Source organism: Capsella rubella, unplaced genomic scaffold, assembly GCF_000375325.1.
Source record: "Capsella rubella cultivar Monte Gargano unplaced genomic scaffold, Caprub1_0 scaffold_1, whole genome shotgun sequence".
Taxonomy (NCBI): domain Eukaryota; kingdom Viridiplantae; phylum Streptophyta; class Magnoliopsida; order Brassicales; family Brassicaceae; genus Capsella; species Capsella rubella.
The window spans coordinates 2,535,518-2,560,165 of NW_006238923.1; the positions used below are offsets into that span (position 1 = coordinate 2,535,518).

Below are 24,648 nucleotides of genomic sequence, written 5' to 3' on the forward strand. Positions count from 1 at the left end.
ACCAGGAGCATCAATGACAGTGCAGTAGTACTTGGTGGTCTCAAACTTCCAGAGGGCAATGTCAATGGTGATACCACGCTCTCTCTCAGCCTTAAGTTTGTCCAAGACCCATGCGTATTTGAAGGACCTCTTGTTCATCTCAGCAGCCTCCTTCTCGAACCTCTCAATGACACGCTTGTCAATACCTCCCAACTTGTAGATCAAGTGACCAGTGGTGGTTGACTTTCCAGAATCGACATGGCCAATGACCACAATGTTGATGTGAAACTTCTCTTTACCCATGGTAGCTTGTCAAAAAGAATCTGCAGAAAAAGAGATCAATCATATAGAATCAATCAAATAAACACTTGAGATATATATAATCAATATGAAACTAATGTTTCTCTAACAAAACAATAATAAAAGTAAAAAGCCGCTATCGGAGTTGAACCGATTTCTACCACAAAAAATGTGGTGCTCTATCAACTGAGCTAAGCGAGCTTAATTCGCACAAATCAGCAACTCAGGAGTTCTATAGCAAACAAATCCGAGAGTTTCAATTTACTTTATTTCAAGAAGGAAGCAATGGATTTGTTATGCTTCTCCAAAATTACCGATCACAAGACAAATCGACTATAACAATCACATACATCCTAAGAACATAACTAGTTCACTCAGATCCAATTAACAATTCACGGAACCAGATCGACCGATTAGAACAAGAACTGTAAGAAACAAATACAGCCAAAAAAATAATTAATTCAATTACACAATAAGACGTTGATTTCATCAATACAGAAGGTTTAGGCCAAGGAAACAACGAAACTAAACGATACTATTAAAACGATCATCAAATTCAGGAACAATATAAACTATGAACGGATCGAAGAAGAAGAAGAAGAATAAAACGAGAACGGATCAAAATCGTATCAACGAAGGTCAATAGAAGAATTCAGGTCGTAGACGCGTCGCTTACCTCGGCTTAAGCGATCAACAAAAGGAAGATCGATTTTGCGGCTAAACGAAGTGTGAAGAGAACTAGGGAAATGAGTTGAAGATGCATATGAGTTTGTATTTATATTGGTGAAAGGAGGAAAAAATAAAAATTAGGGTTTAATAAAAAAATATCTTTATGTACTATGACAGTGTTACCCCTAGATCTCGCCATCATCCCTCTTCCCAATTATTATTTTTTAAATTAAATTAAATTATTTTAATTGCAGGTCTCTCCATCATTCTTAACGACTTTTACAGCAAGTAATTTATAACGTAGTGAAAAATTATAACAAATGGTTACATTTTCCAGCAAGTATTTAGCACGTACTTATCATCATCTGGAAACATATACTTCATTAGGTTGTATTGAAATGCTGGTAGAAAAACATTATCAAACTGTTACGGTTCTGATCACTCGAAACAACACAAAGAGAAATTAGACTATCTTTGTACATCAAACTGTTATAAAATGTATCATATACAAGAATTTCATCATTTTGTGTAACGTCGAGAATCACTTCTATTAAATTGTTTATTTTTGTTTAAGTATGTTTTAGGCTCAGGTTTAGCACTTAGCATGAAAGGGTAAGTAATCGTGTGGACAAAACCAAATTGATTGAGAGTTAGGTTTGGAAGGAAATGGAGAATGGCGTATGATTGGTTAAGGCACCTTTCGGTGAAGCGTTCCAAGCGCACACCAAGAGAAAAGTATGACTGAGTGGTATGGATGGGTGGAGCTTCCAGGTGAAGTTATGGAATAACAAGAAACCATAAAAATGTGTATATCACTGTGAAAAGGATGGACTTAGTGATATATATATCCTCAGAGCTATCAAGTTAAGTTAAGAAAATTAAAGTTGGTTTTGAGGATTCCAATCACATCGACATAGAAAGTCGAACATATGTTGGAAAAGTGGGACAAAAAAAAGGTATGAGTTTGATTGATGACCACGAGATGTTCACGTCAGTGAAGTAGTATTTTTACATTATTTGATTTCTATTTGTTTTGTTAAAATAGGGTATTCAACTATTCATTGACAAATGACATTTTAAAAAAATATATATTATATTGTGAATGCGAGAGTGCTATCCAAGAAAATAACTATGATAGGATCTGGTTGTGCGTGCGTCTCTAACCAAATGCCAACAAAACTTTTGTATTTGCATGACGTATGCAGGAGAGAGTCTGAGTTGCTGATCATCTCATTGTGATTTATTCGGTTTTGGCACCAGCATCCACCACGAGCACTCGTATGAAACACTGCTAGTATGCCTCTAGACGCCTTATCTGTTTGTACCTTCCAAAGCCTTCAGCTTCTACACAATTTTCGTTCCGAATTCTCCAAAATCAGTGCCATAAAGTATATAAAAATCACTTATGTGGTTAAATTCTCTTTTATATCGATCTAAATTACTGTCTCCGGGGTACGCCTGTATTCCTTTCGTGGCGGCTCGAATTGTTGTTGACTGGCAGTGTTAATATTCGATTTTTTCAAGGGGGAGTTTTCTTAGATTTTCCAATCAAAACCGTATCTATTAGAATAATTAAGATTTATAAAATGGAGCTCGATTAAAATTGAAGTTTTCATAACAAAAAACTAGTTTATTTCAAAGAAAGTTGCAGAAACAGAATTTAACACAATCTAAGAAGAAATTAATACCCGTAGGAAAGATATTGATTCATATAACATAATTTCAGAAAAAGGTTCAAGGCTGGAAAACAAATAAAAAGCAAAACACAGGAAGCATGCGCGCGTAGCTCCGCCACCTCCGATCAAGAACCCAATTACGAGAACAGCGCTTTGACGGAGAAGATACAAAACAGGAACACATAAACGCGACCACATACCAAACTAAAGTAAAAATACTAACATCGTTCTTTCTTTCACCTGCGGAAGATAAAGTTTTGTTGAACAGAGTTCACTTCGCACCCTTCTTGACTGCAGCCTTGGTAACCTTGGCTCCAGTTGGGTCCTTCTTGTCGACACTCTTGATGACACCCACTGCAACAGTCTGCCTCATGTCCCTCACTGCAAAACGTCCCAATGGTGGGTACTCAGAGAAGGTCTCAACCACCATAGGCTTGGTAGGAGTCATCTTCACCATACCGGCATCACCATTCTTCAAAAACTTGGGCTCCTTCTCGATCTCCTTACCAGAACGCCTGTCAATCTTGGTCAAGATCTCAGAGAACTTGACTGCAATGTGAGAGGTGTGGCAATCCAGGACTGGGGCGTAACCGTTACCAATCTGACCAGGGTGGTTCATGATGATGACCTGGGAGGTGAAGTTTGCTGCTCCCTTGGCAGGGTCATCCTTGGAGTTGGAGGCGACATACCCTCTCTTAAGATCCTTGACAGCAACATTCTTAACATTGAACCCAACATTGTCACCAGGAAGCGCCTCAAGAAGAGACTCGTGGTGCATCTCAACAGACTTAACCTCAGTGGTTAACCCTGTGGGGGCAAAGGTCACAACCATACCAGGCTTGATCAAACCAGTCTCAACACGTCCCACTGGCACCGTTCCAATACCACCAATCTTGTAGACATCCTGAAGAGGAAGACGAAGGGGCTTGTCTGATGGCCTCTTGGGCTCGTTGATCTGGTCAAGAGCCTCAAGGAGAGTTGGTCCCTTGTACCAGTCAAGGTTGGTGGACCTCTCAATCATGTTGTCACCCTCAAATCCAGAGATTGGCACAAACGGGATTTTGTCAGGGTTGTACCCAACCTTCTTCAAGTAGGAAGACACCTCCTTGATGATTTCATCGTACCTGGCCTTGGAGTACTTGGGGGTAGTGGCATCCATCTACAAAAAATAATGAGAAAATACAAAGTTAGGGGGACTAAACACAACCAGAAACAAGCACTTGTCCATAACATATAAAAAAAGATTTGGTTACCTTGTTACAACAGCAGATCATCTGCTTGACACCAAGGGTGAAAGCAAGGAGAGCGTGCTCACGGGTCTGACCATCCTTGGAGATACCAGCCTCGAAACCACCAGTGGTGGAGTCAATGATAAGGACGGCACAATCAGCCTGGGAGGTACCAGTAATCATGTTCTTGATGAAATCACGATGACCAGGAGCATCAATGACAGTGCAGTAGTACTTGGTGGTCTCAAACTTCCAGAGGGCAATGTCAATGGTGATACCACGCTCTCTCTCAGCCTTAAGTTTGTCCAAGACCCATGCGTATTTGAAGGACCTCTTGTTCATCTCAGCAGCCTCCTTCTCGAACCTCTCAATGACACGCTTGTCAATACCTCCCAACTTGTAGATCAAGTGACCAGTGGTGGTTGACTTTCCAGAATCGACATGGCCAATGACCACAATGTTGATGTGAAACTTCTCTTTACCCATGGTAGCTTGTCAAAAAGAATCTGCAACAAGAGATCAATCATATAGAATCAATCAAATACACAGTTGAGATATATATAATCAATATGAAACTAATGTTTCTCAACAAAACAATAATAAAAGTAAAAAGCCGCTATCGGAGTTGAACCGATTTCTACCACAAAAAGATGTGGTGCTCTATCAACTGAGCTAAGCGAGCTTTATTCACACAATTCAGTAATTCAGGAGTTCTATAGCAAACAAATCCGAGAGTTTACCCGACTTGATTTCAAGAAGAAGGAAACAACGGATCTGTATTGCTTCTCCAGAATTACGATATTATTATACAAATCGATACAGAAACATCACAACAAAGATTGATCCGATGATAGATAATTTAGTTATAACCACAGTCATGCAAAAAACACTACGATTGCACTGTTAAACGTAGAATTCACCAATGGACTCAACTCTAAACCACAGATCAGATATTCAAAAACGATCAATCAACTAAGAAGAATCATTGAGATAAGCACAACAGCAAAACAACGATAAGCGATCGAGAAACAGTTTCAGCAAAGCTCAGCAGAAGAGAAGAAAACAGAACGACGATGCGTACGAAAACGCTTACCTCAGAGATGTCGCAGAAGTGATTAGCGGCTAGGGTGAAGAAGAACAAAGTAAATAATAAATTAGAAAAAGAAAGAGTTTATTTATAGTGCTGAATCGATCGGAAAATAAGTTAGGGTTTAAGATAACACTAATTGTAAATTACAATTGTACCCTTTGCGACGCCGACTATTAATTTTTTCCTTTTTCTATTTTGGGCCTTGTGGTTGGAGGGGTCGGCCGTGTTAAGTTAATTTTCTGAACGGACCAAGTTAACCTCTGCCATCTTCAGCGCCAATCTCTTTCTGAACGGACCAAGTGTTTTAGTTATTGGATCATCAGGTTTTCAAATGCTACAAGGCTGTGTCTCTAAAGTCGAGAGAAAGAACTTATGACTTTCACTTCTCCCAGAGACTTGAACAAAATGCCATAATTCTTGTGGTCTTGATGCAGGTTGATTTGTGGACCAGTTGTGAAACTGGTACTATGACTTTTACTTCTCACGGAGACCAAAACTCGTCAAGGGATAATATTTACTCTAATGTTCCAAATATAACAAATCAAAAGAGAAAAGGTATCTTTAAGTTTGTTCTAGAACTCTTGTTTGTCAATCGTATTCTCTTCCTCTTACTTGATTCACCAACTGTTTTCTCCGCAACACTTTCAGGCTCAACCGGTTTCTTACTCTTGGATTTTCGTATTCTCTTATCCCTATCCAAAGTAAGCATCATTGGCTTCGGTGTATTGACAACACCATTCTCCTCCACCTGATCTTTCTCACTTCTCACAGGTGAAGAAAGCATGTTACTTTGGATTTCCTGAGGCATCGTCGTCATCTCTTTATTGATCTTGGGACGTGTATGACCTTTTGCAGTACCTCTCTTAAGGTTCCGGTGATAACAGAAATTGCAATGGTAAACTACATTGTTCTGAGTCAAACAGAGGTTAGACTTGGTGTGTTTCTTCTGCTTAACGGAAACCTTCTCGACTCTGACATTGCAACTGAAGCCAGGCTTAAGATTGGTCTCACACCTACAGATAAACGTTGAATCATCACTACATAGCCTAGTTTAAGGTAAATCCTGACATTAAAATTCAAAAATATCCTCTCTTTGTACAACATTAAGGAATCGAAAAACTCAGAACAATGACTTTTCACTATTCTAAGCAAACAAAAGGTTTTTGTAAATCAATGCAAAACAAACCTAATCGACGGTTTCACATTCCAAAATAGGTAAAGTACGAGGTACCTTTGACAAGAGACGAGATCAGGATTAGGAGCGATTCCGGTGGTTTCAATGTTGGCAGCGAGACGTCGACCGAACAAGGAAGCAAGAGACGGTATCGGAGTATCTCCGGCGAAAGACCAGAGAGCGAGATTCTTCAAGTGCTCATGTCTTAATACATATCTAAGATTAGGTCCTCCTTGAGTGTTTGTAAGCTTCTTAGCTCCTCGTTTTCCCATCTTTTTTACCGGTTGCATATGCCGACGGGAATAAATATGACGGCGCGGCGGCGGAGAAAGAGCAGTGTTTTTTTTTTATAGCCTGAATTTGGGATGTCATAAAGAGGTTGAAGATGACGACTATCAGAGAACCAATCAGGTTTAAGTATATATTATATATGTTGAAATTAAAATAAATGGGTTCATAGCTCAGTGGTAGAGCATTCGACTGCAGATCGAGAGGTCACCGGTTCGAACCCGGTTGGGCCCTTTTTAGTTATCGATGCTTCTTCTTACAGAACGTGAGAGATCTTTTGAGTTTCATTGAGCTATTTTTTTTTTTTAGATTGCATTAATCTTAAGATTTTCATTGAGATATTTACAGAATGTAATTTACGGTCTATGAAATGGGATTTTCATATAACAAGCGAAGAACAGTACAAAAGGATTACACAACACAGAATCAGTAATAACTAGTGAAAACAGCAAGGCTTGTTCATCAGATTGGAAACTATGAGAAGTCAGAACCATAGATTATACATATTTTCATCGATGAAAGCATGGTGAAGGAAATGTGAACAGTAGATTTTACATATTATTATAGTATCAATGAAAGCATGGTGGAGGAAATGTGATAAAGGGGGAAAGGATTGTGCAAAAACGGTCCTTGTCCATGACTTCAAATTGCATATCCTCCTCTAATGGCTTCTACTAATGCTGTTTCATCTGTTTTATGAACCAAATTGTCTATCTGTTAATGGTACAGACTAGTGCCTCCTGCCATTGTTGTATATCAGATGTCTATATCCAATCTCTGAGCAGAAGAGTAATAGTGTGACTCTAGCTCTTTTAGACTGGCAGATGCATCATCGGCTATTCTAGCCAACAATCGATTTGTATTCTCGGCCTCTTGATCAAACTCTGCAATTCTTTGTTCTACATGGTCATTTAGTGATGCAAATCCAGAAAAAATAGCGGTTTGCTTCAGTTCCGATACAAGTTTCAGAATAGAATCAGCTGCTTGAACCTGCCACCATTGTTGAGGAACTCAGTTAACAACACACCAACAAAGGAATAAGCAAGCAAAAGAATTTATAAAACAACACTTGAGAGACTCATTAGTGAATGTTTCATATAAGTTTTCCAAGCATTATAAGGTTTATCCACATTTGCTGCCCTAACCCATGAAGCCCGTATTCTATATGTAAATTCCATAATCCATATGCTTAAAAGAGATTATCCAGGAAGTTAACAAAACAACCCATGTCTCTTTTGAACAAAGTAAACATTTACTTTGGAGAATCATGAGTGAATGTTTCAGTGACTCAAAATAGAACAAATATATTGTGAACTTTGAACCCACATATGCTTCCCTAGCCATCCATATGCCTAACTAAAATAAACCATTCAGCAAACACATAAGCTACCAAAACAAACCAAATCGAAACAAATAGTTACAAATAAAAACGTATCAGAGATTCAAAACATTTTTGCTACCGTGAGATTCAAATAAAGAACTCATTCGAATTGGATGGATTAAAGTAGTCATTTTTACCATTCTCGAAGCTCGCATCTCCATCATGAATGATTCCTGCGAGTTCTTCATCGGCGGATCACTCACCTACCCAAAACCAAAGATGTTTCACGTCTCAGTAAGCAGTGATCTTAAAGCAAATCGATACTCTCAAGGCATGTTCTGAAAAAAGACCTATGTGTAAAACCCGAAAGAAACCAGTTTTACCCTTGCGACATTGACGATTTGCGTGAAGTTATCGACAACAGAGGTGATGTCAGATTCTACTCTCTGTAACAACGCCTTTTGCTTCTGTAAAGCCGCGGCCGCAGCAGCTGCCGTCGGTCCACTACCTCCACCGGATCCGGCCATTCCGCCCCCAGAACCACCGCCTTTGTTCATCATCGGCGCCGGTCTTTGCAGATACACGAAGAGAAATGGCTATGGTAGACACGTGACCCACAAAACGGACAGGAAATAAGTATTATTGGGCCTTAACTATTGGGCTTATATATATATATCTTACTGACTTCGTTTCGGGCAAGAAAACATCCTTTGACCTCTCTCTTTCTTTTGCTCGGTGTTTGGACAGAAGAAGGTAAGCGATTCATACACATCTTAGAGATTCATCTCTCTACTCTTCTGTTATGAATCTATGATCCCCTTCAATGAATCTCGCTTCAGTTCCTTCTTCTTAGTTTTAGATCTCCACCTGCTTAGCTTCTTTATAATATCATCGGATCCATATCCGAATTTGGAAGGAAAAATGTTCTCCCTTGTTCAGAATTCGGGTTCTATTTCTTTTTTCCTGGGAGAAATTGCTTAATAAAGCCTCAAGGTTTTAAAAGTTGCAGTCTTTAAAAAAAATAAATCATTAAACTCTGTTTTGCAACAACAACAAAATCTGATTAAACATTGGTTGTTTCTTGTAAAATTTTTTCTTTTTTGGCTATGTAGGTGTCTTATACTCCCTCTTAGTGCATTGTGCTGATCCTTTGTAGTTTGTTGTTTCTCAACGGTTTCAAGTCCACTAATTTACACTTATTGGGTTACTTCACATTCAGGACTACATCACATTATGATCGGTTTTGAAATTCTGCTGGTGTTATCAATCTGGTGAAAATCATGTTTTCTCTATCTCTGTTGGGAGGGGTTTTGTTTCGTTTTTGATATTATATTTTCTAATTGCATACTCCCTTATATTCGATCAGATGGTTAAAGATTGCTAAAAGTTTTTGAGGCTTTTTGAATCATGTTTCCTAAACGTTTTTGGCACTCTTCTTGCTTACTCTTGTTTGTCTTTCTCCTTACATATAAGTTTCTCAAGACAGATGCTGTCCTCTAGTTTTCTAGAAATCTTTTCCATTTATTCATGTTTCGAATTAGTGTGGTTAAAAAACAATTTTTTTTATTGCAAGTTTTGAAATTGGAAGAGAGAGTTCCAGAACTGGTGAACTAGAAATATTGGTTTGCGATGATGACGGTTGGTGCTCGGCTTGTTGCTCCCATGATTATACTTCTCCTTTGTATTCCGATTGACTTAATTAAAGCAGAAGTCATCACACTGACCCCAGAAACTTTTTCTGACAAGGTAAGGATCTGAATCCCTACTTTTGCTATATCCCAAGAATATTTTCATTTGTGTGAACTCAAGCCTTTTACTGGAATCAGGTAGATTTAGAATGTGTGTTCTGTGTTCCTTTGATGATCCTATTGTGAGAACAGGTTAGCGGAATCTGTATAAAGATTTGTTGCTCAAAAGGGTTATTTCTGAGCTAGCTCAGTTGAGACTTCCATTTCAACTTTGTTCAGTTTTTTATGACTAGCTTCCGTAGAGGTACCAGGGATTAAAACGTTTTAAGTGACCTTTCTGTTTTTACATACTCCATATGGAGCATTCTCATCGATGTCATTTCTATATCCTTATGCTTTAGTATTGTTTTCGATTTTTAAAATTGGATCAATTTGTAAAGTTACCCCTGTCAAATTAACATATCCAACTTCAGATGGTTGCATCTCTTGGTGTAGTGTGTACATTCATAGTTCAGAAACAGAACGGGATGTTTACTCTCTCCATGTTTATTGGTTCAGGTGAAGGAGAAAGATACTGCATGGTTTGTAAAATTTTGTGTTCCTTGGTGTAAGCACTGGTTAGTGTTCTTGTTTCGTGACAGTTCGTTGTTAGTTTGGCTTGTTGTCACTTGCTGATGAAAATGGATCTGAATTTCAGCAAAAAATTGGGGAATTTGTGGGAAGAATTGGGAAAAACAATGGAAGGAGACGATGAAATTGAGATTGGTGAAGTAGATTGTGGTACTAGCAGAGCTGTTTGCACCAAAGTTGAGATCCACTCTTATCCAACTTTTAAGCTATTTTACAATGGAGAGGAAGTTACAAAATACCAAGGTAAATGTGCTTTTATATGCGTTCCTTGGTTTTGCACACACAGGCACATGAATTGAGTGATACTATATGCTAATCTTCTTTTTCTATACATTTTGACCTTTGCAATCCTATAACTGAGTGATACTATATGCTAATATTCTTTTTCTATACATGCATTTGTAAACTCAGGTAAAAGAGATGTTGAATCGCTCAAGGCCTTTGTTGTAGAGGAAACTGAAAAGGCAGCAGAAAAGGCACAGCTTGAAGACAAGGAATTGTGAATCTGTGATGCAACTAGTCGGTGATTATTAGAACCTGATACATTCCCTTCAGTTTTCAGTATACTTATGCTGTTGTGACTTCTACTGCTAGTTAGATAGGCATGGCTTCAAAATTCGGTATCCATTGATCCAGTCCAGCACAATGGAGGAACATATCGTTGGTTTTTCAAACCATACGGTTTTGCTAAAATTTTCAGTTTCCAACTTTCCATTTTAATTATAGTCAGACAAGCAAAGACACGTGTATGTAGTGGAGATTCATTACAACTTTACAAGTATGTGTTGTATGTTCGTTTTAACAGCAGCTGCAGAAAAAGGTTCTTGCTTTGAAGTTTCATATTCAGTTGGAATGTAAGAACCAATCTAACATTAGTAACCCTGAGATAGACTCAGAGTAGTGTTTACTGTTACTTTGACAAGTGATAAAGACTCACTCAACTTTATGATGTACTGAGCTGCAAACAAAAAAAGTCATTTCATATGTTTTCTGATGAACAGTGTAAGTTGTCCACCAACTGATTTATAGAGTGGTTAAAAGAAAGCATCCTCAATATTTACTTATCAGAAGAATAAGTTGCTATCCAAAGAAACTAATCTCACTACTTCCGTCTAACAATGGCAAAATAGAATGGCGTTTCTTAACATTTGACCTCCCCTGTCTCAAGCAAATCCAGTTTCTTTAATCGTCAATTTCGGACTCAACAACTTGGAGGATGTTAAGGGCTGAAGAACCAAGATTCATCCCGCGAACAATACCTCCATATCCCACCTTGATTCTGTGGCATATCAGTAACATAGAGTCCCATAGCGCTGTTCTTCCCTGTTCCATTTTCAAACAAGTTCATCACAAACCAAAAGACCCATTTCACCTCTTTTGAATATGTGACTGTTCTTTGCATACTATAAAGATACACTAAAATTTATCATTACCTGAAGAGTAAACTGGAGTTTCTTATCCCAGTACAAGGCAAACGTCGGGGGGCTTTGCTTGTCAACAGCAAGAACACATGCACCAGGATGGAGTGTCGAAGGTACACCCGATACCACTGCGATGTATTTCTCCGGGAATCTCTCTTTTGGAGGCAGAACCCCTAAGAATAACGGGTTCTTGCTCGCCTGAGTCCCTGTATAAGAGCTGGGGTCCAGATGTAGCATCCATTTTGGATGTTCCAAGAAGGCACAGAACAAGTACAGAAGCAGATGAGAATCGGTTGGAGGCTCCAGGCTCCATTTCTTGTTTCTCTCACGAGTATCTGCTCTTCCATTGTATTCATAGTTCTTCACACAAGTTCCTTCCGCGAGTTCTGCCAAAAGCCTAGAGTTATAAGAGTCATGATTAATCGACTCAAATTTAAAATGGAATGTTTTTTGAATGTTTGATACCCTGGATTCTTTGCACTGTGTAATCTGCTGGAATGCTGCTGCGCGGAAGTAGGCCCTTGACCCACTCTCCTTTCATTAAGCCTTGAAGCCTCTGATGTTCACTTATGGCATCAACGCATTCCTGCATGACGGGGATTAGTGCTGCTTGCTGTTGCTGTTGTTGTTGCTGGAACTGCTGGTTCTCTGTACGCAACTTTTCTGCAGATGCCAGAAGAAAGAATTAGCAACTATATACAGACCCAAACATTTAACAATAACACATAAAATGACAGGATATCATTACTGATTTATTTCTCTCAGATATCCTTTCGATTCCAACATTCCTAAAACACAGTTATTTTTATTGAGAAACATCAAATATTAACTTGATGATTATCTTCAAAAGAACAGAACAGTACTTCAATTTAAGGACAGCCTTTCGGACCATATCATCCTAGAAGCTTTAGGAGATACTTACGCATGGAAGCATCAATAGCCTGTACAAGGTTAGCGCGTAACTGATGAAGAATAGCATCTTCATCGAGAGAATAAGATGGCTGCCACCCCTTTGTTCGATCAACCGGTAAGGCAGTCGTAGCTGTTCCATTTGTTGGCAAATCACTTCCAACTTGACTTACTGTGACATTAAGACCGAGCTTTGATGCTGTTTGCATTACCTACACAAATGAAAAAAGGTTTAAATTCTTCTTTCCAGCATCATAGAGAAACTAGAAATTCTCCTTCTGCTCTGACTCGGATGTGGTCATCAATTCATTCATCAGCCGACAAGTATAGGAAGGCCTACGTTTAATTAGAAAGGACTTGAATATACAAACCTGAATATGACTGGTTTCAACCTTGTTAAGAAGAGGTTTGAGCAAAACTGAGGAACACCATTGCCTTAGTCGGTCACGCCAGTCCTCTATCTGAGGATAGACACCTAGGTGCCCAAAACCTTCGATAGCTGCTTCTAAGGACATTGGGTTGGGGAAATCACCTTCTCCTTTCTTTGGGGGAGTAGTAAATTTCTGAGCACCAGGAGACATCCTGACAGGTCTTAGTGGTGTACTCCTAGTAGTTCCAGATGCACCAGTTGAGCCACCAACTGTACTTGGACTAGCCATGGCAAAACTCCCAACTGTTGGTGGGGGTGTCAGCATCTTCTCAGTTGACTCAGTGATTTTGTCATCTATTTCTGCCAAAAGTTGCTCAAGCTGCTCCTCTGTAGCTATGTCTTTTGCAGAACTCCGTCTACCAGACCAAGGACTAGAAACAGCTTTATCCTGACCAGATGAAGCACGGTTAGAAGAAACTGGTGAGCTGGAAGGGACAAGATACAGAGACGGTGAACTCATTTGCTTGGAGGGAGTGCTAAATGAACTCATCTGGCTTCCACTACGGGTATTCAGCTTATCACCACCACCAGAAGACTTATGTGCTGAACCAGTAAGAGTTTGATGATGTATTGGGACAAGCGGCTCCAATGACTGTGAAGGTTTCACTGCGGGGCGACTCTTTGGAAATTCTGATACACTCTGGTCAGCTTTTTTCTTTATCCCGAGAAGTTCAAGCTGACGACTAGATAGAGAAAACTGATCTTTGGTCTCTTTAGAGGAAGATTTAGTTTCAGCTTGACCAGTAAACTTTGCTCTGTGCAGGGATATGCCTTTGGACAAAGCCATCACCGCTCCAATACAAAACAAAGTCACCACCGCCTGCCAGGCTTTCACAGTGACATCTGCAACATAAGGTATATACATTAAGAAACTAAAAACATAAGGAAAAAAAAAAGGAAATCTGTCAAGAGTAAATGCAACTCACAAGCTGCCTCTTGAGATATTTTTCCGAATGTTAAAGCTTTGGTCAACCATTTCTCCCTGCAACATGATATAAACAAGCAAATTTTCAATCAACAATGATGCCTAATAAGATTTTATATCATCATCGTGCTAGATCATTCCCAGATATATGAGGAAAACACAATCCTAAATCACAGAGAAAGCAAACACACTGATGAATCAAGACGGGACAGTCTCCGTAACCAGAAGATATATTCCAAAACCTAGACAAAGACTCAATGCAAATACTCCAAAAATCCAACTAAGAGGCAATGCTTTACTCCAGTAAGAAGCTCAAGCTATAGCTGGCACGTACCCGGCCATGAAGGAGATGAGAGAGAAAGCAGAAGCGGTGGAGAGCAAGAATATGAAGAAAAGGACGGATTTCGAGGGACGGAGGCTATTGGCGGTAGAAGCGGCGGCGAGAGCCGGGTTACGGTACACAGAGAACTTGGATGGCTTCGGAGAAGGGGACGAACCCTGGGTGCTGGTCATCGTCCTCCTCACATTAGAATCCATGGCACGAAGCGATTTCCCGAACGAACCAAAGAGGAGGGAAAGGGGTTTTAGGGATCGTCCGGCTGAGAGCTTCTCTCAGTCGCTGGAAAATACCCCCAAATTCTTATTTGAATTATTTTCAGTACAAAATTCTTATTTGAACTATTTTCATAACACAATATCGTCGAGAATAAATCAAACAGGATTAAAAACGTAAAAAATAGAATGTGAAAAAAAAAAATGAAAATGTAGAAAAAAATTACAATTGGTTAAAGTAAGGGACTAAGTTCTTATGTAATTGGCTTGTTTTTGCTAATATTACAATGTTGATTTGTAAGAACAATTCTGGCAAATTATAATATGAAAGAAAAGAAAAAAATATTATAATTCCGACAACTCTTACAAATTGGACTGGTACTAATATAAGAAAAGTTGTAGACATTCTAGATCAAATATGTGCAAGTGCAATCTCATTAGGGGGCTATTAAGGAAGGTGAATATTGGGAAAATGGAACCAATAAACCAGGACATGACACAAAATTTTAAGCCAAACGATTCAGTTGGATTCCAACCGGATTCATTTCAGCCTGCATCTGTCATGCCTCTTTCCCACTCCTCCAACGCGACCTCTGCTTTTAGTTTCTCAGGAACACAATCTGCGTTCAACATTTTACACCTTACATCAAGTTACCAGTAACTAAAACGAATTCAATAACTAATACTTCGGAGGATGTGTAATACCTGCAAGGAACTCGTATCTCTCGTCCTCACTCACTACGGATGCTGCCAAAGAGTAAATACAAATTGGTGAAAAATATGTCATTATCTATTATGTTAGTAATGCATCTGATATGAACGGGTTAACTCATCATCTAAACTTTTCCTGAGACTGGACTAGCCTTTGTGCAGAAGACAGAAACCCCAAATGAAAACCATATGCCTCAAAAATAATCGGTGAACACAGGAATTGAGGCTAACATCTTCATTATTTCAGATTCTAGATACTATATACAAATACGGATAAAACTTAGAACTTACAGAGGTGTTTGTAATGGATAAATTTCTTTTTGTCCTGGACAGAACTTTCATATGCTTCTTCAGTAAACCGCTCAATGAACATTTCCTTCAAATACAAAAACGAGATAATGTAAACACAATCAATACGATTTTGTTTAACACAGCATGAAATCAAAAAGGGAGAAAAGCAATGCTGAGTTCTGATACATGAAAACTAAACATTCATCTTAAGAATCTCTGAGGTTTTGATCACAAGATACAGGATATCCAAAGCACAATCTTGAGCTAAGCTTTCCTTAAGGGAATACTCTCCAGCTGGTTAGAGGAATTTGGACTTTCTAATGTGTTTAGGATCTATCAGTTCTGAAAGTAAGGAGCGCAAATCTACACAAGGCAAAAGCTAATCCTACACGTAGTAGCATCTAAAATCACTTAAGAAAACACATGGAGCTGTAGCAAATAACGTTAATCCCCCCCCCCCCCCCCCAACTTAACTAACAGAAAACAAAAATTTCATTACTGCAGCAATTTGTTAATTAACACTGATTCGAATTTGATAATTCCAAAATTCATCAAAACATGTATGGAGTCAAGTTCCTCAAGCCATGTACTATATATAGGACTAATACTATTGATTTGTTACTATACCGTGGCTTTGTTAACAAGAAATACAGCATCCTGCATAATCTGTGGGGCAGAATTGTCGGTTCTCATGATCCGCCGAATCCGATTCATTGGAAACCTAAACATCTTAGCATCTTCCACACCTCCGTCCTCCTCTTCTCGATTTTTAATCGTCTTCTTCGAATTTCCTCCGCTCGCTCCATTACGGCCCTTGCTCACGACGCCATTACTTTTCTTCGGCTCATCACGTCTATTTGCTTCTTCCACAGAGTCACTGCTCGAAGAGTCCGAGATCTCGTGAATCTCCGGCTGCTTCTTCACAATGTTAACCTTATTTGTCGTCTTCTTCGCTTTGGAACCGGAGCTGCGGGTACTCCGACCACCAGTTTTACTGACGCCATCGCTCCTCGCCTTCTTCTCAATGGGTTTCTTCGACGACACCATTGATTACTCAGAACTACAGTCGCAGTCTGTTTCACCCCCTTTGCATACATCAATCGATTCTTATATGGGCTTAAATTTTCGAGCGTTTTTATTGGACAGTTAATTAGTACAGGCCCATTTTATTCGACCGGTTGAATAGTACAGGCCCAGTCAAATTGGCATGGTGAAGATGAAGACGCACGACGAGCGCATTTTACATATTGTCGCATACTCGCATGCATGAGTTATGCTAAATATTTTTGGGATTAGATAATGTTTTAATGCAACGCCCCCAAAAAAAACATTATCTTGTTTCCGACATAATCTAAAGAAACTTTTTGGGATTAGATAAGGAAGAATGGGTAATGTTAAGACGTATGAGGCAGAAGAGGTGTCCACGACCCGTAACCACCACGTGTTATCGACAACACGTGTGAGACTACATGAACTCTCTCTGCAAATATTAAATGTGGCGACGATCTTCTTTCTCCAGTTGCTCTATTAAACAGAGAAAACGAGTTTCGCTTTCGATACGTATACTGTCTTTTAACTTATTCCGACACAACCAAAGCTCATAAAACGTTGTCCTTTGTGTTATCAATAATGGCTGTCGTGGAAGAACCGATCCTTTCAAGATTGGATCGTATTGATTTCATGGTGAGGAAGCTAGAGGAGATGAAAGGAAGCTCGCCGAGAAGCTCGAGCCCATCAACTCCATCAAGCGGGACTCAGCCATCGTCAATGGACTTGTCGTCACCGAGGAGCATAGGGAAGGTACAGATCCGTTCGATGGAGCAAGTCATGGAGGAGACCGAGCGGAAAGGAACTTTGCTAGATAGACTTAAAAATGTGGAGGAGCAAGTTCTTAAGCTGTGCTCACAGTTTGAGGAAGAGATTGAAGAAGAGAGGAAGAGAGACGATAGGAATGAGAAGAAAACACCGAAGAAGAAGAAGGGATTGAGGAAGTTCGTTGATAAAGTTGTTGGATCTTCTTCTCCAACTAATATTCATTCCAAGAGCTGGCGTTGTTGATCCATTATTGTTCTATATTTTCACAATCAGTGTGTACTTTGAACTTTGTTTAAATTCAAGCTTCTCTTTTCTTTTTTTCTCTGGATGAAGTTGTGGAAAAAATAAAAAAATATCATTAAGTATCTCATATCTCTTTGGATCTTTTGTTTCAAGTAATTTGTCTGTGAAGTGTGCATTTTCACATCGAATTGGCGAATTTTAGAAAGCTAAGCGAAGAACTAAAACAACTAAACAGGTCTTTAATAAAAGGTAGATTAAGGGGTACAAGATTGACAATTATTTTATCAAGTTGTTTGATCCGATTTTTTATTGGTTGCAAATCTTAACACTTTCATAGCAAATATTGACGATGATGGCCGAACACAGTAATTTTACGAGTGATCCTGTTTCCAGACACGTAAAATGGTAAAAACACAAGGTTTGTGTAAAGTTGAATCCTTTTCTAGTTTTCTTTTTCACAGAGTTCCACTAAAATATTTTGTTGTTTAGTTTGACACTTCAACCAAAATTTTGTCCTTTTTATGCTTTGATTCTACATACATCACTCATCACATATTTAAGACAATCATTTGCATTTTTTTTATCAACAAAAGTGATTGCTTATTTTATTATATGAATATCCATCATCCCATTGTAAAATTTGTAACACAATTTTAGCCAACTCTCTCTATTCCGCAAAATTGCTGACTTTTAGAAAAAAACAAATGTCACCTTCATCACAAGGAACCTGCTGATGACGCGAGTATCCCATCTCTCTGTTACCAAAAATACTATATGAGGATCATTCAATTGAAGTATCAATACAGATGACCATAAATGAACTATCATCACCATTCGTCATGATCATCAATCGTACACAAGCGACTAGTCTAAAAATTAGAGACACAAATCTGTAGAAAAATGGCGATTTAATTAATTAATAAACTCAACTTTATTAAAATTTTAATAAAATGAAAATATTAGCTAAGGGAAACTTTTTTTTTTACTTTTTCCCCTTCTTTATGCAAATTTCGGCCTCGGATTTTCAAAAATTCAACCTCCGATCTCTCATCTCTCTCTCTCTCTCTCTCTCTCTGCTTCCATCATCTTAGGATCTCTCTATCTGTATCTTCACTGATCGATTTAGGGTTTTCGAGCTCAAAAATCGCTACTCCTCCACCGCGAACAAGCGATTACCTAGATTCACTGCTAGGTTAAGTTTTTTTCTTGGCGGATCTAGCCAAGTTCTCCTTAATCTTTTCAGCTACGGCGAAGCTTTACGGCTCTACTCCTCCATCGCCACCATGTTCTGGAAGCTCACATCTCTTTCTGCGTCATCTCCTGTGAGTTGAAACGCTGCTTCTTTCTCTGCGTTTATCTTGAGTTGTCCACACAAAACTGATATGCTTTTGAACTAGGTTAAGACGTAATTGGATGGTCTAACGGATAACTAATTGAGTTTCTTATAGTTTCTGTTTACTAGAATCTCAATTTTTTCCTGATTAATTCATACCTCTTACTGCTGTTGACGCCTTCTGCTCTTATTTCCATCCTTCGTTCTCCTTCCCTGAGCTCAATATCTCCGGCTGGATGGGTTACTGTTCTCGAGGATGTTGTCAATATCACTTGCCGCCAGTTAATCAAAGTTTGGAATTGTTCATCTGCTGATTTTCTTTCATTATGTTACCAACATAGGTGGAGACAATTTTAGACAAAGAGAATTTCACGTTGGAAGAGCTTCTTGATGAGGAAGAGATTATTCAAGAATGCAAGGCTTTGAATAGCCGGCTCATAAACTTGTAAGCTTTTTATATCATTTGTAATTGGCTTCTATTCCTCTTCATCTGTTTCATAGAACCAGATAAACCCTTTGTTTGGCTGTGGTAGCCATGTGGTGTTTCAGTGAGGAGTCCCATATTTCTCATTCGGGTTTTCTTGGAATACTTTATTGATTGGGTATTTAATGTTTGCAGTGTCAGGGATAAAGCTCAAGTGGAGCAATTACTGCGGTACATTGTTGTAGAACCTCCAGAGGATGCTGATAGTAAACGTGCTTTCAAGTAATTTACTTCCTTGATTCTAACTAGATTACTTTGCTAACCATATGTTCCTTTTGTCTCTTATCCGCGTTTATTTTGCATGGTTCTGGAATTGCTTTCTCTCTACCTAATTATAGATTCTTCTACTTCTTCTTCTTCTTCTAGGTATCCATTCATCTCTTGTGAAATATTTACATGTGAAATTGATGTTATTCTAAAAACTTTGGTGGAGGACGAAGAGGTATTTTTTTTTTTTTTCATTTGGAATATGGTTTATTGTTACCCTATATCTCATTTGTTCGCTTAATTTTATCTTGCAGCTGATGGACTTGCTTTTTTCCTTTCTGGAACCAAATCGTCCTCATAGTGCATTGCTGGCAGGCTATTTCAGCAAGGTACTTCCGGAAGTTTTTGTTTTTGTTTGTACACATGGTTTCATTTTAAGGCTCCAGTAGGTGATCCTTGCTTCTCTTTCTTTGGTTCAGGTTGTCATTTGCCTTATGATCAGAAAGACTGCAGCGCTTATGAATTATGTAAAAGTAAGTAATAACATATAGTATAACGGATAGTAATCTTATTCTTATTTTTCCCCTTGTTTGCTTGAGTTTTACGGTGATGATTTTGTTTAGAATTATGCACGCTGGACTATAACTGGCTGGAAATTTAGATTTTAAAAAACTTGAATAATATTTTATGGGAATTATTTGAGCTGATTACTGGAACTATGTAGGAGTACTGTACCATAAGACTTCTTTTCGGCTAATGTTGCTATTCAGAATTGATATGTAGGAGTCCACTGTAATCTGTGAATGTCTGTCGATCAAGTACATTGTAACAAAATGAGACTGATATGACTTTATTCTTCAATCGAATTGTGGGCAATTACATATTACAGACAATTTAGTTGACTTTATATGTATTTATTGTGTGAGGTTCCTACACTGGCTACAGCTCTCAAATTAACTTTTGATGATCTCAGGGGCATCAAAATGTTTTCTGTCAGTTGGTTGATTTGATTGGGATAACATCCATTATGGAGGTAATTCGGTTGTCTTAAACTCAGCGCAACTTTGTTTGGCGTCAGAGATTATTTTTGGCTATGATATTTATACGACATTGTCTAGGTTTTGGTTCGCCTGGTCGGGGCTGACGATCATGTCTATCCCAACTTTCTGGATGTGATGCAATGGTTGGCCGATAGCAATTTACTTGAAATGATTGTGGATAAACTTAAACCAACTGTAAGTGGTAAAACTTTTCTATAATCATCCCAAAGAAAAAGACACTTGGCTTTCTGTTTGATGCCTGTAGATGGTGTAAATCTAGGATATTTAATCTCATATTACTAATTTCTTCTATCATTTTCATACTGATATGTTATTACTTGAATCAGAGTCCTGCGGAGGTTCAGGCTAATGCAGCAGAGACATTATGTGCTATATCTCGGAATGCACCGTCAGCTTTAGCTACACAACTCTCTAGCCCTGGGTCTGTACACTTTTCTTCGATGATGGATTCCTTTTGCTTTGGTAGATTGATACAGAGTGTTTAAAATTTCAGCAAAACTTTTTTCCTGTTTTTGCAGCTACGTTGCTAGGATATTTGGTCATGCTCTTGACGAATCACATTCAAAATCGAGTCTAGTTCATTCACTTGCAGTATGCACCTCTCTGTTGGATCCGAGGAGATCTTCTGCGTCATCTTCAATGTTCAATTCTTATAGAGGTCAACATATGTTTGAGTCTCCTGTTCCAGTTTCCCCGGAAACTATTAGTGCCATGCTGCCCAAACTCAGTAAGTTGGATCCTATTCCATGATGTAATATTGTCATATTGCGCAAACGGATAATAGTCAACCATGATAAAACTTTATATTTGTGAGGACACCTAGTTTATTTATTATTTACCCGTACGTCTTGTTTGATCTTCCTACGCTTTATTGTCTGTTCTATTTTGGTTTACATTTGATATAAAGGAAATTGGTTTTGTGTTAATTCCATAAATTTTGGATGCTTATTTAACATATCTTGGATGTGTAGGTTTATTTCATACAAGTATTTCAAATCAGGGTTTACGTATTCAATGGCCTTAAATGACCAATATTTTTTTCTGCAGGCGACTTGCTTATGCTTCTTTCTGTAGCATCTGACAGCACGGTATTGCCTACAACATATGGGGAACTTAGGCCTCCTCTTGGAAAGCATCGTCTAAAGGTCAGGTCCAAATATTGAGAATTTTTTGGGGAAGAGGTTATAGGTTTTAGGATACCAACAGTGCTTCTAATATATGTATAGTCTCTATGCTTATTTTGACTGTTATCTTGTTGTCTTTGTTTCAGATTGTGGAGTTCATTGCAGTTTTGTTAAAAACTGGAAGTGAAGCTGCACAAAAGGAGTTAGTTAGTTCAGGAACAATTAAAAGAACCCTTGATCTGTTTTTCGAGTAGGTTTGCTAAACTTCAAATTCATGATCTCCATGTTGCTATTTCAACTCAATTTTTAAATAATCGAATACTGTCAACTTGTGAAGGTACCCATACAATAATGCTCTGCATCATCAAGTAGAGAGTATAATACTTTCTTGTTTGGAAAACAAGAGTGATGTGATGGTTAACCATATTCTTCGAGAATGCAATCTGATTGGCAAATTTCTCTCTTCAGACAGGAACTCAGACCTCTCAGGTGATAGCCAGGTATTACCATGTGTTATGTTCGCAAAGGTTTTAACTGATCATCAGTATATGATCCAAGTTAGATCCATTGACTTATACTGATCCAGTGTTCATTAGCTAAATTCTCTGGCATTTCCTTTTCTCTTTTGTGTGAGGTAGCCCACTGTAGCCGCCAGCGGGAAAAAACCTCCTCGCGTCGGGTATGTTGGGCATATCACAAGAATATCAAATAAACTTAGTCAGTTGAGTACCAGCAACGGCCAGATAAATGCATACCTTAAGGTTGGTAAAAAAATTATATAATCTTCTGCCGTGTAGTTTTTCTTCTGCCTTTTTTTGTCACTTTAAACGCATAATAAAGAATATAAAACCATTAGTTGATTCTTGTGGTGAGCGGTCCCTGCACTCTCACAGAAATTACCATGTTTGCTGACTAGGCTTTGCTCATCCCCCAATTTTAGGAAAACAGCGAATGGAATGAGTGGCAAGGTAGTGTTCTGCAGGAGCGCAACACTGTTGAAAATGTCAACAGATGGGGATGCGGGTATGTTAAAATCTTCTCTACAGTCATCTAGTAATCATTGAAATGGTCAGTCTGCTATATCATGTTGATTGTGGATGTAAATATTTATGTGATCCTTGTTCCTCTTGGAGAAACCTTGTAAATATGATTCTGCATTGATGACTGATGGTATCATAGTCAAATGATATTTCTTATCATGATGAGACCACTCAGTGAGTGCGTCATGAACTGGTCTTGGGTTTTGGATTTTAACTTTACTCGTCTTGGTTATATAATTCATAAACTCATTGTTACATGTAGGCGCCCAACCACCGTACAAGATAGGACAAGAGATAGTGATGAGGAAGACCGGGATTATGATGTTGCAGCTCTGGCCAATAACTTAAGCCAGGCATTTAGATACAAAATCTATGGAAACGATGACAATGAAGAGGTATATTCTCATCCTATTGCTTTTTCTTCATTTATGATTGATTTAACTGGTACTGAATTTATCATCTTTTAAAACTGGTCAGGACCACAATGCTATTGATAGAGACGATGATGTAAGTCTTGCAAACATTCTCTTCACCCATTTTTTGAAAATATCGACATCTTTTATCACACTAAGATACATATGGGGGAACGTACGCTAATAACAGTTTAGCTATTGAAAATTGGAATGTGTTTCATATATGCAGGATGTTTACTTCGACGATGAATCCGCTGAAGTAGTAATTTCATCCTTAAGACTCGGGGATGACCAAGGAAGGTCAGTTTATGCAGGATGTTTACTTAGACATGTCTTTACTTTAAACCCTCACTTACTGTATTTTGGTGATAGAATTATCTCACCTCACTTGACGGAAAAAGAATGGTGACAATCTCTCTAAATAATGACTTAGTTCTTTTTTGGTACTTTGCCGCAGCTTGTTTACAAATTCGAATTGGTTCACATTCCAAGACGACAGATTCGGCAGCACACCCTCTGACACAGCGGGTTCGAAGATGATAGAGGACATGGAACTGAACAGAACCTTTAATACCAACACTAGCAGTAGTGACGATGACGAGGTTGTGGTTGGAGAAGAAGACGATGACCTAAGAGGAAACTCAAAAGACAACGCATTGAACACAACTGAAACCAATTTCCAAATGGAGAGTCCACTGGATTTCTTCGACTTCAAAACCTCAGAGAAAGCCGAAGAAGCTTTTGCTGAACAGCCACCCGAATGGGTTGGGTGGGGAGAATCAGATATGCAAGCGAGTGGCACTGGTCTGAACCCATTTATCGATGATGATGGTGATGATGATGACAGCAAGAACATAATGAACCTTGACATACCAATGCCTGAGGTCAAAACCGAATCCATGATTCCAAATGGGTCAGACAGATCGTTGTTTGAGAAGGACGTGGAGTTTGTGGGAGTGGAAGCAGAAGGGACAGAGCAAGCGATGGAGCAAGCATTGAAAGAAGGGATAGTAGGGGAAGCTGGAGCAATGAAGAGGAGCAAGGAGATGGGTGAGGACCCAAAGGTGGAGGAAAGTTCAGGAGGAGAGAAAGAGTTCAACGATAACAACTACTGGAAAGTGGATCAAGAAGTTGGAGTTTTGGAGTGAAAAACTCAGCACCTTGTATAGTGTGATTTTGTGCGAGAGTAACGAAACAAAACTTGTTTTTAGTTGATATTTGGTGTAAAAGTCTTTGTCTTTGTGAAAAAAAAAAGCCTGGTTTTTTTATTTTTTTCTATTATCATTTAGGCTTTTGTTGTTTGTTGTCACTTGTCAGCTAGTAGAAGTTGTCTATGCTTATTTTACTTTGCGTACCACGAAGTTGTCCGTTTTTAAGCTATGTTTGAACTCTTTGGCAGTTTAGTTTTGCCTGATGAACATCATTATACTATGGCCTTCATCAAGGCGGAACATCTAACATATATATGCTGCCTTAAGGTCTCGTTTTCCAACTATTTAAAATGGGCGTTTTTCATTGCAACTCTTTTACACTATGCAAAATACAGTATGTTAATAAGGAAAAGAGTGAAAAAAAAAGAGAAGATTATGGCATTGAAGAATAAAAGAATAGGGTTTTTTTTAAAAGAGCTAAAAAAAAAAAAAAA

General features: G+C 38.6%; 8 protein-coding genes and 1 non-coding gene across 12 annotated transcripts in view; 4 read left to right on the forward strand and 5 right to left on the reverse strand.

The window, feature by feature from the left end:
• Positions 1-5,039, reverse strand: part of LOC17898789 (elongation factor 1-alpha 1) — a 6,553-nt gene extending 1,514 nt beyond the window's left edge. The window contains exons 1-3 of one of the 3 annotated variants that reach the window (XM_006304429.2): positions 4,947-5,038; positions 3,878-4,359; positions 2,558-3,783 (exon numbers count right to left, since the gene is read on the reverse strand). In XM_006304429.2, the coding sequence (XP_006304491.1) occupies positions 2,896-3,783; positions 3,878-4,339 (1,350 nt within the window). In that variant the 5' untranslated portion in view covers positions 4,340-4,359; positions 4,947-5,038 and the 3' untranslated portion in view covers positions 2,558-2,895. Of the gene's footprint in view, positions 303-955; positions 1,060-2,557; positions 3,784-3,877; positions 4,360-4,946 lie in introns of those variants that run through there. The other 2 variants (XM_023789779.1, XM_006307666.2) reach the window with 2 other exon arrangements.
• Positions 5,040-5,431: 392 nt separating this feature from the next.
• Positions 5,432-6,553, reverse strand: LOC17897492. The gene is made up of 2 exons (XM_006303265.2): positions 6,175-6,553; positions 5,432-5,956 (listed from the first exon to the last, which is right to left on the reverse strand). Exons 1-2 carry the CDS (start codon positions 6,405-6,407, stop codon positions 5,485-5,487), a joined length of 705 nt encoding a protein of 234 aa, XP_006303327.1. The 5' UTR covers positions 6,408-6,553; the 3' UTR covers positions 5,432-5,484.
• A 14-nt stretch (positions 6,554-6,567) lies between these two features.
• TRNAC-GCA lies at positions 6,568-6,639 on the forward strand. The gene has a single exon. It is a non-coding gene; the product is annotated as a tRNA-Cys (tRNA).
• Positions 6,640-6,769: 130 nt separating this feature from the next.
• On the reverse strand, positions 6,770-8,406 carry LOC17899223 (mediator of RNA polymerase II transcription subunit 22b). The gene is made up of 3 exons (XM_006305676.2): positions 8,110-8,406; positions 7,924-7,989; positions 6,770-7,395 (listed from the first exon to the last, which is right to left on the reverse strand). Exons 1-3 carry the CDS (start codon positions 8,284-8,286, stop codon positions 7,162-7,164), a joined length of 477 nt encoding a protein of 158 aa, XP_006305738.1. The 5' UTR covers positions 8,287-8,406; the 3' UTR covers positions 6,770-7,161.
• A 1-nt stretch (position 8,407) lies between these two features.
• Positions 8,408-10,886, forward strand: LOC17899312 (protein disulfide-isomerase 5-1). 2 transcript variants are annotated; one of them, XM_006305692.2, is made up of 5 exons: positions 8,408-8,479; positions 9,300-9,472; positions 9,973-10,031; positions 10,112-10,287; positions 10,456-10,886. In XM_006305692.2, exons 2-5 carry the CDS (start codon positions 9,356-9,358, stop codon positions 10,545-10,547), a joined length of 444 nt encoding a protein of 147 aa, XP_006305754.1. In that variant the 5' UTR covers positions 8,408-8,479; positions 9,300-9,355; the 3' UTR covers positions 10,548-10,886. The 2 variants fall into 2 exon arrangements, with proteins under 2 accessions (XP_006305754.1, XP_023645548.1); XM_023789780.1 differs by lacking the exon at positions 8,408-8,479 and adding an exon at positions 8,572-8,997.
• Positions 10,887-11,006: 120 nt separating this feature from the next.
• LOC17898247 lies at positions 11,007-14,373 on the reverse strand. Its single transcript, XM_006306851.2, has 7 exons — positions 14,064-14,373; positions 13,731-13,786; positions 12,746-13,647; positions 12,388-12,586; positions 11,931-12,128; positions 11,478-11,851; positions 11,007-11,367 (listed from the first exon to the last, which is right to left on the reverse strand). The coding sequence occupies exons 1-7, from the start codon at positions 14,264-14,266 to the stop codon at positions 11,227-11,229; spliced, it is 2,073 nt and encodes a 690-aa protein (XP_006306913.1). The 5' UTR covers positions 14,267-14,373; the 3' UTR covers positions 11,007-11,226.
• A 141-nt stretch (positions 14,374-14,514) lies between these two features.
• LOC111832608 (nuclear transcription factor Y subunit gamma) lies at positions 14,515-16,347 on the reverse strand. Its single transcript, XM_023790017.1, has 4 exons — positions 15,911-16,347; positions 15,284-15,368; positions 14,987-15,028; positions 14,515-14,901 (listed from the first exon to the last, which is right to left on the reverse strand). Exons 1-4 carry the CDS (start codon positions 16,328-16,330, stop codon positions 14,828-14,830), a joined length of 621 nt encoding a protein of 206 aa, XP_023645785.1. The 5' UTR covers positions 16,331-16,347; the 3' UTR covers positions 14,515-14,827.
• A 415-nt stretch (positions 16,348-16,762) lies between these two features.
• On the forward strand, positions 16,763-17,463 carry LOC17900219. The gene has a single exon (XM_023776785.1). It carries the CDS (start codon positions 16,913-16,915, stop codon positions 17,339-17,341), a length of 429 nt encoding a protein of 142 aa, XP_023632553.1. The 5' UTR covers positions 16,763-16,912; the 3' UTR covers positions 17,342-17,463.
• A 910-nt stretch (positions 17,464-18,373) lies between these two features.
• Positions 18,374-24,343, forward strand: LOC17897833 (serine/threonine-protein phosphatase 6 regulatory subunit 3). The gene is made up of 19 exons (XM_006305832.2): positions 18,374-18,663; positions 19,016-19,119; positions 19,294-19,380; positions 19,525-19,600; positions 19,680-19,754; positions 19,845-19,898; positions 20,339-20,398; positions 20,484-20,600; positions 20,753-20,847; positions 20,945-21,153; positions 21,474-21,571; positions 21,697-21,800; positions 21,888-22,050; positions 22,189-22,311; positions 22,491-22,573; positions 22,853-22,985; positions 23,068-23,097; positions 23,233-23,303; positions 23,461-24,343. The coding sequence occupies exons 1-19, from the start codon at positions 18,625-18,627 to the stop codon at positions 24,149-24,151; spliced, it is 2,412 nt and encodes an 803-aa protein (XP_006305894.1). The 5' UTR covers positions 18,374-18,624; the 3' UTR covers positions 24,152-24,343.
• Positions 24,344-24,648: the final 305 nt, after the last annotated feature.

Coding starts and splice junctions, on each gene's coding strand:
- LOC17897492 (XM_006303265.2), bottom strand. CDS start 6,407: ATGCAACCGGTAAAAAAGATGGGAAAACGAGGAGCTAAGAAGCTTACA. Junction 5,957..6,174: donor GATCTCGTCTCTTGTCAAAG/GTACCTCGTACT, acceptor GTTTATCTGTAG/GTGTGAGACCAATCTTAAGC.
- LOC17899223 (XM_006305676.2), bottom strand. CDS start 8,286: ATGATGAACAAAGGCGGTGGTTCTGGGGGCGGAATGGCCGGATCCGGT. Junction 7,990..8,109: donor AAATCGTCAATGTCGCAAGG/GTAAAACTGGTT, acceptor GGTTTTGGGTAG/GTGAGTGATCCGCCGATGAA. Junction 7,396..7,923: donor AGATGCGAGCTTCGAGAATG/GTAAAAATGACT, acceptor CAATGGTGGCAG/GTTCAAGCAGCTGATTCTAT.
- LOC17899312 (XM_006305692.2), top strand. CDS start 9,356: ATGATGACGGTTGGTGCTCGGCTTGTTGCTCCCATGATTATACTTCTC. Junction 9,473..9,972: donor CAGAAACTTTTTCTGACAAG/GTAAGGATCTGA, acceptor TTATTGGTTCAG/GTGAAGGAGAAAGATACTGC. Junction 10,032..10,111: donor GTTCCTTGGTGTAAGCACTG/GTTAGTGTTCTT, acceptor TCTGAATTTCAG/CAAAAAATTGGGGAATTTGT.
- LOC17898247 (XM_006306851.2), bottom strand. CDS start 14,266: ATGGATTCTAATGTGAGGAGGACGATGACCAGCACCCAGGGTTCGTCC. Junction 13,648..13,730: donor AATATCTCAAGAGGCAGCTT/GTGAGTTGCATT, acceptor CTTATGTTGCAG/ATGTCACTGTGAAAGCCTGG. Junction 12,129..12,387: donor GGCTATTGATGCTTCCATGC/GTAAGTATCTCC, acceptor TGGCATCTGCAG/AAAAGTTGCGTACAGAGAAC.
- LOC111832608 (XM_023790017.1), bottom strand. CDS start 16,330: ATGGTGTCGTCGAAGAAACCCATTGAGAAGAAGGCGAGGAGCGATGGC. Junction 15,029..15,283: donor TATCCATTACAAACACCTCT/GTAAGTTCTAAG, acceptor ACTCTTTGGCAG/CATCCGTAGTGAGTGAGGAC. Junction 14,902..14,986: donor GAGATACGAGTTCCTTGCAG/GTATTACACATC, acceptor TGTTGAACGCAG/ATTGTGTTCCTGAGAAACTA.
- LOC17900219 (XM_023776785.1), top strand. CDS start 16,913: ATGGCTGTCGTGGAAGAACCGATCCTTTCAAGATTGGATCGTATTGAT.
- LOC17897833 (XM_006305832.2), top strand. CDS start 18,625: ATGTTCTGGAAGCTCACATCTCTTTCTGCGTCATCTCCT. Junction 19,120..19,293: donor AATAGCCGGCTCATAAACTT/GTAAGCTTTTTA, acceptor TAATGTTTGCAG/TGTCAGGGATAAAGCTCAAG. Junction 21,801..21,887: donor ACCCTTGATCTGTTTTTCGA/GTAGGTTTGCTA, acceptor CAACTTGTGAAG/GTACCCATACAATAATGCTC.